Here is a 9,815-nt window from a genome sequence, read left to right as displayed (position 1 = left end):
TGACTCGGTGGTGGTGAGGGGAAGGACAGGGTTAGCCCTAACCCGAAAGCGGACGTAGATCTGCTGCTGGGAGGCCCGAGGCCGGGACCACCCCAAGTTGTAGAGAAGGAAATCCCAGGATTTCCTCTGCTGGTAATTTCAGAGCTTGCTCTCCTCAGGAAACCTGAACGAAAGGAAACTAAAAACCGTTGAGCTGGCGGAACCTCGAACGGCCGCCTAGTGCCTCGCCCGGTCTGCACGGAAAGACGGACACCAGGTGCCCGCCTCACTCTGGGAAATCGCCGGGAAAGGCGGCAGCCTGCCGCCGTGCCGCGCCGAGCCCCTCCCGACTGCCATCAGTCCCGCGGTCAGGGCATGCCCCCCAGCGGTGGAAGCGGCGCGCAGCTCAGATCTCGCGATGGCTCTCCGCCGCCCGGCCGTTGTAACGGCTATAACCTAGCAGTTGCTGTTTACGGTGTGTAGCCAATGGGAAGGCAGGCGGCGCGCGTGGGGCTTGCGGGTTCAGCCAATGGGAGGGAGGGGCGGTGCGTTTAAACGGTGCGGGTGCAGGACCGCGTTGTTGGGGAGCTAGCAGCGGTCCTGTCGCCATGCCCGGCCGACCCGACGACTATGAGGTGCTGCTCACCATCGGCTCCGGGTCGTACGGCAAGTGCCGCAAGGTGCGCCGTAAGGCCGACGGCAAGGTGAGGCTGGGGGCGGGTGGCTGAGGCACCGTAGCGTGTGGCGTTGCTGTCGGTTTCAGCTGGGTGCTGGCAGCTGAGATAAGCGAGTGGGTTTGAATAAGCCCTGCTCCCGTCTGCAGGGCTCGGGCTTGTGTATAAGTCACTCCTTAAGTGTTGTTTGTTTGTGGTTTTTTGGGGTTATTTATTTCCCTAGATCTTGGTATGGAAGGAGCTTGACTATGGCTCAATGACAGAGGCAGAGAAACAAATGCTTGTTTCAGAAGTCAATCTGCTTCGCGAGCTGAGACATCCGAATATTGTCCGCTATTATGATCGGATCATCGATAGAAGCAGCACAACCCTGTACATCGTGATGGAGTACTGCAATGGTGGTGACCTGGCTAGCTTAATTGCAAAGTGCACGAAAGAAAGGCATGTGAAATCTGTTTGTGGCAGTTTTGCAGTATCTAGCATAGAGTATCTTGGGCAATCAAAAGAGAAGTAAAACGTATCTCTTCTTCCTCTCGACCAAACGATTCTTCAGAAATATGAAAGGTTTTGTGTGAGAATTTTAACAGTGAAGGGAAATTGCATTAATGGATCCACCAACTGATTTAAGGTTTATGTCAAAATAGTAATAGAACAGAGCTCCCTTTTGAGACAGAAGTTGAAGGGTTTCTGGACACAGTGCTGTGCATGGGGTTGAAGCCATAAACTAGCAAGTCAGTTTTTGCAGATAGGTACCTTGATCTGTGAGTTCTTCTGGCTTGTCCAGCAGTAAAACCACTTGTAACCTTTTTTTGTTTGTTTATTGTTAGAATACCAAAACACATGAAAGAGAGAAAAGTGATTCTGAACATGCTCTTAAAAGCTATTGCATGTGCCTGCATATAAAGCTTGTGGAGGTACCAAGCTGATGAGACTTCACCTTGGTCTAATCTTATACTTAGCAGCCTACTTCTTAAGTACTATACTGGTTTTCACATTCTTGGGTTAAGTTAGTATATGATGCTGCTTTGATGGTACTTTGTTAGAGCAGTCTAAAATGGTATCACAGCTGCCCCCCAAACAGCAGTTTTAAGGAAGGTTAGTTTAAAAACCAGCCCAGTCTTGGCTCTGTTGTTGTTACAAAAAAGCGGACGATATACTGTTGTCATAAGTGGTTAAAGGGAGCGTTTCCATTACAGAACCATCAAATTTATTTCTGTGGTAAATAATAGAAATGCTATGTATTAGTTCATGGGAGGAAAGAAACATTAGAAGAATTCTACAACCAAAATCTAGATGTTTTCAACATTTGGAGTGTGTGTGGGTTAATTTCCATTTAAAAAAATATGGTATATTAATATGTCTGTTGCAGTTAGCTTTCTATAAAGGTGCTGGCAGCAACCACTTAAATGATGTATGCTCAGAGAATACCTGTGTTAAACAATGCATTCATCTTTCAGGCATTATTTGGAAGAAAGCTTTGTTCTCAGAGTGTTGACTCAATTGACTTTGGCCTTGAAGGAATGCCACAGACGGAGTGATGGTGGAGTCACTGTGCATCGTGACCTAAAACCAGCAAATGTCTTTCTAGATGGCAAACAGAACGTGAAACTTGGAGATTTTGGGCTGGCTAGAATATTGCACCATGACACCAGCTTTGCCAAAACATTTGTTGGAACTCCGTATTATATGTCTCCAGTAAGACCTCTCTTCTGTGCCTTAACCTCACCTTTGTCTTTCCAAGATCTTTTTTCTGTAATGTTGATCTGAGAGTCCATGAATGTTTAGGAGGTTTTAATAAGGAGCTACTAGTCTTAAATTGTGATGACTTTTTCAGAATGTGTGTGTTCTGAAGACAAGATTATTTTGCAGTTACTTTCATTTCCCTTCTTCCCCATGCTGTCACTGCCTTTTAATTAAAGTTGCTTTTTGTGCTGTAAGTCTTCGTATGTTCTTGGAATGTTACAGATATGTTTAAGTATATTGTTCCTGAAAAGCAACAGGGAAGCTAGAGCACTTGAATGTTTCATAGTGTTCAGGTAAAGAGCTTATTAAATTACCTCTTGATGATGGGACTTCAATTTATAGTGAAAATGAGGAAATGTTATTTCCCTGATGTGGTGTGTTTTGTGTGGAAAAGATTAATGGTGGCTGAAATACAGAATTGTATCAACTGAAGATCAGTGCAAAACTTAATATCCTGCTAGGGAGAGTAACTGGAGATAAATTAAGATGGAATCTTAAAAATAACCCCAGTGAAATAATAGTTTAACTTGGGTTTGAACAGTAGCTGATCATCTTGCAGTAGTAGGATAATGTCTTAGTTAACAAGCCTTTCCCTTTCTTTAGGAACAAATGAACCACATGTCATACAACGAAAAATCGGATATCTGGTCTCTTGGGTGTCTCCTGTATGAATTATGTGCTCTCATGTAAGTATTGTTGTGTGGTAATGAATGTATCAACATAGTTGTTAACACATGTGTTGATTAAGTTTTGTGTAGATGAAAGCTCAAAGGTTTTGGAAACTAATTCTAGATTTTTATTTCTGTATTGGTCAGGTAGTCAAATCAAGCCTTTGATTGCAACTTCTTTCTTAATCTGATACTTTTAAAATGAAAATAAGTTCTGTAAACCTAGTGAAGGACTCCAAGAAAAAATGTTCTTCCTTAGGCCTCCATTTAGAGCTTATAACCAAAGCGAGTTGGCAGAAAAGATAAAGGAAGGGAAGTTCAGGCGAATACCATATCGTTACTCAGAGCAGCTGAATGAACTTCTCAAAGAGATGCTAAATGTAAAGGTAAGATTCAATTGCTAATTTTTCCACCTATAATTTGAACCCAGTACTGAATTACTGTTGTTTTTTTTATCTCAGGTATGAAATGAACTTATCTGAAGTAGTGGTTGCTATCACCTTGCCACTGGCAATATCACTCACAGAGGAAGGAAGGGGAAATTGTGCTTAAGTGTTATGCCTGCTTCACAGGATGCAAAAATGCTGTTTCTTTATTGGCTTAGACAGAATTTCCTAACAGCATGCTAGGCAAGATCTTACACCTTCAGGGTTATGTGTTTCCAGTGTGTTTGGAAATTGGAAGTGGTTGTTTTGTCTTCATCTCATTTTGCTTTATATGGCTAATGTATAGTTTGCCCCCTCATTGGTTGGTATGAGTATGTTAAGAAGAATAAAAAAGTAACAATTGCCTCCGTAGGGTCATCACCCCATTCTAGCTCTGAAAGGAGTGGGTTTCTGGGCTGGCAAAGTGAGACTTGTATTTTCTGGAGCTGAAGGCTGGTAACAATTTCATCCCTTGGTTTTTTTTCATCTGATTGTGCTACCCCTTCCTAACTCCTTTTTTCTCTAGCTTCTCCTTCACTGTATAGCACCTCAGCTGGTTTCCAACTAGGGTGGGTCTTGCTTGGGAATCCCTGGTCTTAACGTTTCTTGGTTACAGATGGAACCTGTTGGTCATGCCTTCCCTTTAGGATTATTGCCGACCTTCTGTTGAAGATATTCTACAGCACCCCTTGATAGCAGATTTAGTGACAGAGGAACAAAGACAAAATTCTGATAAAAGAGGCCGAAGATCATGGGAGCCAGAAAGACTGCAAGTGCATTCAGATGCTGCGGTGAATGAGCTGAAACAGAAGGAACAACAATTACAGGAGCGAGAGCAAGCCATTAAAGAGAGAGAGCAACGTTTGGAGCGTATGATATTCCGCTTTGGGAAGGGGGTGGCAGTGGGATTCTGATTCAAAAGAATAAGTGCAGAGAAAGGAAAGGCTTTCAAACCCCTCATTTTAATGCAGTAGGATATTGTACTCCTGCATTCAACAGGAGTGCTTGGGCTTACTCATACTAGTTCATGTTTTAAATTACTAAGAGATAATTGACAATTTGGATAGAAAAGCCTGGTGTGGGAAGATTTAAAATACAAGTGGTAGTTAGGAAAGCATTACAAAAATAAGGCCTGAATATATTTTGTACCATGTAGTGTAGGTTCTTTCCACCTACTCTATGCAAGTTAACATTGACCATACTTTGTAACCTCAGGTGAGCCTGATATTGGAGCAAAATACACCTGAGTAAACTAACTGCTTTTATAAAAGCAGCACCCTACAGATAGCTTATATGTGAAACTACAGATGGCTGGCCCTCAAATGTTACAATACACATAAAATACATTTTTGCATATGTAGTAGGCTCTGTAATACAGATTCTAACCATACATATGGTATTCTGAGCCTGAACAGCAACTGCTGTCACCAGAGTATTTAGTCATAGCTCAATTGTAGTATCTGGTATCTAAATAGTTAGATCTGGTGTCCTGTGTGCCATGAGTTAATGTGCAAAATAGAAAGCTGCTGTAACTTCATTGTTGCAGACTTGGTAGAATTTGGTGGAGGGGAGAGCATGCCTAACATATCAGAGTACTTGTCCAGTGCTTTATCAGTGATCTTTGTTTAGAGCCATAGAAGCAGAAATGTGGATGCATCTGGCAGGCCACAATCTTTTTCTGCAAGAAGATCTATTGTGCACAATCACTCAAACTTTAACATTTATATTTTAACACTGCATACTCCCATATTTCTAATTCCAGAGAGAGAACGAGAACTCTGTGTTCGAGAGAGACTGGCTGAGGACAAACTTGCTAGGTATCTTACTAACTCATAGTTGCCTATGTAAGAAACTCTGCTGTCTTACAACAAAAAGCTTAAATTTCTCTTTTCATAACAGAGCTGAAAACTTGATGAAGAACTACAGTCTTTACAAACAGAGGACATTATCTTGTGCAGATGTTTCAGGTATGAAAAGGGACAAGAAGCTGCTTGCACTGATGCATGTAGGCTGGTATGACTAGAAGAATGCCCCTAATACTCAACATGCTGTACCTAGCCCCGTTGTAGCAAAACAAGCTCCAATTACCTCTGTGTCATTGGGAAAAGACTCTTCATTTTTCTACTCTGCAAAAAGACTTAATGCTGCTTAACCATGAGTATGAGTTACTACTGTCAGCACTTCAATCTTGTGATGTTTCAAAAATTAAGTGCTTGTGGTAAGGCTGAGTGCTGACTTGTAACCCAGATTTTTCTCTGAGCTGCATGTATTTTACTTACAGATGTCTTTTTATAAACCTTTGATTTAGTGAATTTTAATAAAGTTGCATGTCTAATCACTTCAGCTTTAGTTCAACTTCCAAAAACTTCACGGTGGAAAATAATTTTGCAAGTGACCCAACTCATTGGTGCATTGTATAAGCTATGAAGGATATCAACTATTATCATACTCTACTTCAACTCACCAAAAAAACCCAAGCTTTGAAAATGTGCTATAGTCCAATTTATTTTACAGTAGATATTTACCCTACTTGTATTTGACACTTATTTTAGCCTTGGTTTAGTCCTCACCATCATAAGAGATAGAGTAATTTTTACTATTAAAAGATGAGTGCAATGAACATACGATACTATCTCAATATGTTTTGAAATAGTGATAGAATAGCAAAGAGCTGGGTCCTTAGTACTACTCTGGAACAAAAGTGTGAACACTCTTTAACATGCAGCAACAATTTATTCATTTAGTTTTGGTCAGGTAAAGAAGATAAGCATTTCACTGCCTCCAGTATAAATAAATCTGAAGTTGCCTTCCCCTCCCTCCCTCGTGCCCTCAAGAAGTGCCTATCATAGCAGGCAGGAACACAAGTAAAACATCACCAGAAGTTAGTGGTACATCAGTATTAAGCACACATAAGTATTATTCCTGTCAATGTTGAGAGTTCCACATGTTTTTCTAACTTGGATACATCATTGTTAATTTCACATTATATTATTTAAACTTCCTTTGGGCTTTCTCTGTTCTAACACTGCATAACTGAAGATAAATGAGCTTCATCATTTACTTCTGTTCTCTTCTGCATCTCCCCCTCATTTACACATTTTGCCTTTATTCAGGGCTATAAGTTTTTGAAGATATGCAAATCCACTTTGAGTAGTTAATGCTTCAGCTCAGACGATGCAGGGAAGTTGATACAATTATTACAAGACTGACCAAGTCTTGCAATATCTGCAGAGCAGTTGGTTGAGCATTTGTAAGTGTTTGTTGCTCTTCCAATTCTCATTCAACAATACTCTTGTAAAGCTGCTTCTAAAATTCTTCCTGCTCTTACATGAGTGGACTAAGTGTTTCTCCAATATGTTACTAAGATCACTTCCTTATCTCCAGTTGTCCAAATATTACTGTGTTTTTCACAACTGCATTGCACCTCCCACATCTTTGAGGTCCCTTATTTCTCAAAGTCAGTTGTGTGGTTCGCTTCACAATAAAATGGAATACCAGCAATGATGGGGTTTAAGACCGTGTCCTATTTTCTGATTCTTGGGGAATGATTTGTAAAAATGGATAACTTACTGATATGGAACTATGAAATACTGTAACATTCATCAGCCTCTTCAATTTGTTTTTTCTCCTTCTTGTGCTTATTGATTCCTTGCTCGTTAAATTTTAATGCGTTTGAGTTCGTTGTTCATCGAGTCAGAGCCTAGTTTGTACCCCATTGGCTTAATACAATGGTAGAGTAACAGTGTAGGTAATGCAGGAAGATGACTGGACAGGTTGGGTCTGCCCCTGCCAAGTAGGAGAGACAAGGTTTTTCAGTAGCTAAGATCCAAATTCTCCATTTCCCTTTGGCAGTGGATTTTGTCACGCTTTAATTTCTGTCCTTCAAAAGAATTTCCATGTCTTTTCTCCTTATGTCAACTAATATTTCTAAAAGTGATGGAAGATGCACTCTAGAAACTATAATGGCATATATCTTTTTACCACAATCACTTAAAAGTCTTATTTTCAAGTTTTCTTCAAAAAATTGAAAAGATCTGTTGCTATGAACTGAAATGCACTTAATTGACATAATTAAAGCCATATGTAGATAACAAAATGGGTAACAGCCTTAAAAGACGTAATCTAAGCAATAAATGCTGAAAGATGCACTAATTCAGTACTTGTTTTCTTTTTTATTTCTTAAGATAATGCACTCCTGCTTCCCTTTTCTACAACTAAGAAGAAAGTACACTTTGGAAGTGAAGACAATGCTGTTAATGTGGAAAACTATCCTCCTAAAGGAAAATGCTCTGATCTCAAAAAACGTATGTATGCTGCAAATCTAAGGGCTCAAGCACTGTCTGAACTGGAAAAAAACTATCAGCTAAAGAGCAGGCAAATTTTGGGTATGCGCTGACACTTTAAAATAGATATAAAGTATTTAACTGTTGAAAATTGATTAAATGTATAAGAAGATAGTTGTGCCGCCTTCTTTTAAGCTGGAACCTACTGAAAATCAATTTTGACAGTTGTTACAACTTTATCAGGAAGAGTTTGTATAAGAGATTATATTATGAAAACAGGTAGTATTGTACCAAATCGAACAAATTGAATTAATGCTGTTATTAAAGAAAATATATTTTGGTCCTCCTTGTGTTTACCATACATTATTCTTCTGAAAATATAAAAAAATCAATATTGCAAACTAGATTTTTAAAAAAATCTGGTAGAAAAGCTTTTCAGATTAAAAGTGTACAGAGACTCAAAATCTGTGGATTAAAATTATGCTGTATGTAATGTACAGTAGTGATAAAAGAAGTATTGATTTTTTTTCTATATGTGGAAAAACAACTGGTTTTGTTTGTGCTTGTAAATACTTTTTAGCTATCAAAAGAGCAAAAAGAGATTTTTATGTGGATAAGGCTGTGGATGTAGTCTGCCTGGACTTCACCAAAGCCTTTGACACTGTCTGCCACAAGAAGCTCCTGGCAAAGCTGGCAGCTCGTGGTTTGGACAGATTCACTCTGAAATGGGTCAAGAACTGGCTGGAGGGCTGGGCCCAGAGAGTGGTGGTGAATGGTGCCACATCCAGCTGGCGGACAGTCACTAGCAGTGTCCCCCAGGGATCAGTGCTGGGCCCCATCCTGTTCAATATCTTTACTGATGATCTGGATGAGGGGATTGAGTCCATCATCAGTAAGCTTGGAGATGACACCAAGTTAGGAGCAGGTGTTGATCTGTTGGAGGGTAGAAGGGCCCTGCAGAGGCACCTGGACAGGCTCAATGGTGGGCAGAGGCCAATGGGATGAAATTTAACAAGATTAAGCGCAAGGTTCTACACTTTGGCCACAACCACCCCAAGCAGCACTACAGGCTGGGGACAGAGTGGCTGGAGAGCAGCCAGACAGAGAGGGACCTGGGGGTGCTGGTTGATAGTAGGCTGAACATGAGCCAGCAGTGTGCCCAGGTGCCCAGGAGAGCCAATGGCATCCTGGCCTGGATCAGGAATAGTGTAGCCAGCAGGACAAGGGAGGTTATTCTTCCCCTGTACTCAGCCCTGGTCAGGCCACACCTTAAGTACTGTGTCCAGTGCTGGGCTCCTCAATTCAAGAGAGATGTTGAGGTACTGGAACATGTCCAGAGAAGGGCAGTGAAGCTGGTGAGGGGCCTGGAACACAAACCTATGAGGAGAGGCTGAGGGAGCCGGGGGTGTTTAGCCTGGAGAAGAGGAGGCTCAGGGGTGACCTCATTGCTGTCTACAACTACCTGAAGGGAGGCTGTAGCCAGGTGGGGGTTGGTCTCTTCTCCCAGGCAACCAGCAGCAGAACGAGAGGACACAGTTTCAAGTTGTGCCAGGGGAGGTATAGGCTGGATATTAGGAGGAAGTTCTTCACAGAGAGTGTGACTGCCCATTGGAATGGGCTGCCCAGGGAGGTGGTGGTGTTGCCATCACTGGAGACGTTCAAGAGGAGACTGGATGAGGCACTTAGTGCCATGGTCTAGTTGATTGGTTAGGGCTGGGTGATCGGTTGGACTGGATGATCGTGGAGGTCTCTTCCAACCTGGTTGATTCTATGATTCTATGAAATGTCAAGATGCTTACAACTAAGAGATATTTATCTAACATTTGGGAATGGACATCTACAGAACTGGCCTGCAAAGTGCTGAAGGAGGGAGTCTTGTGAAGATAAGATGGCCCTGTTTCAGCTAAAACTAATGAAGCAAGGCTAAAAGAACAAAGCCACACAACTTCAGAATCTGAAGGCCGAAGTATAACTGCAAAACTAATATTACAGTTTACACTCCTTAGGATGATAATAAGCCAATGCTAAACATATTTTACTCAA

The 9,815-nt window shown here is 41.3% G+C and overlaps 1 protein-coding gene across 1 annotated transcript; it reads left to right on the top strand.

Annotated features, from left to right (window-relative positions):
- Positions 1–587: 587 nt before the first annotated feature.
- NEK2 (NIMA related kinase 2) lies at positions 588–7,885 on the top strand. The gene is made up of 9 exons (XM_054399093.1): positions 588–683; positions 877–1,094; positions 2,111–2,348; positions 3,000–3,082; positions 3,324–3,450; positions 4,137–4,359; positions 5,252–5,306; positions 5,389–5,456; positions 7,674–7,885. Exons 1-9 carry the CDS (start codon positions 588–590, stop codon positions 7,883–7,885), a joined length of 1,320 nt encoding a protein of 439 aa, XP_054255068.1.
- The last annotated feature ends 1,930 nt before the right edge of the window (positions 7,886–9,815 follow it).

This window comes from Indicator indicator, chromosome 2 (assembly GCF_027791375.1).
Source record: "Indicator indicator isolate 239-I01 chromosome 2, UM_Iind_1.1, whole genome shotgun sequence".
Lineage (NCBI taxonomy): Eukaryota > Metazoa > Chordata > Aves > Piciformes > Indicatoridae > Indicator > Indicator indicator.
The sequence above is the reverse complement of the archived record's forward strand: the minus strand, read 5'-3'. Positions and strand labels throughout refer to the sequence as shown.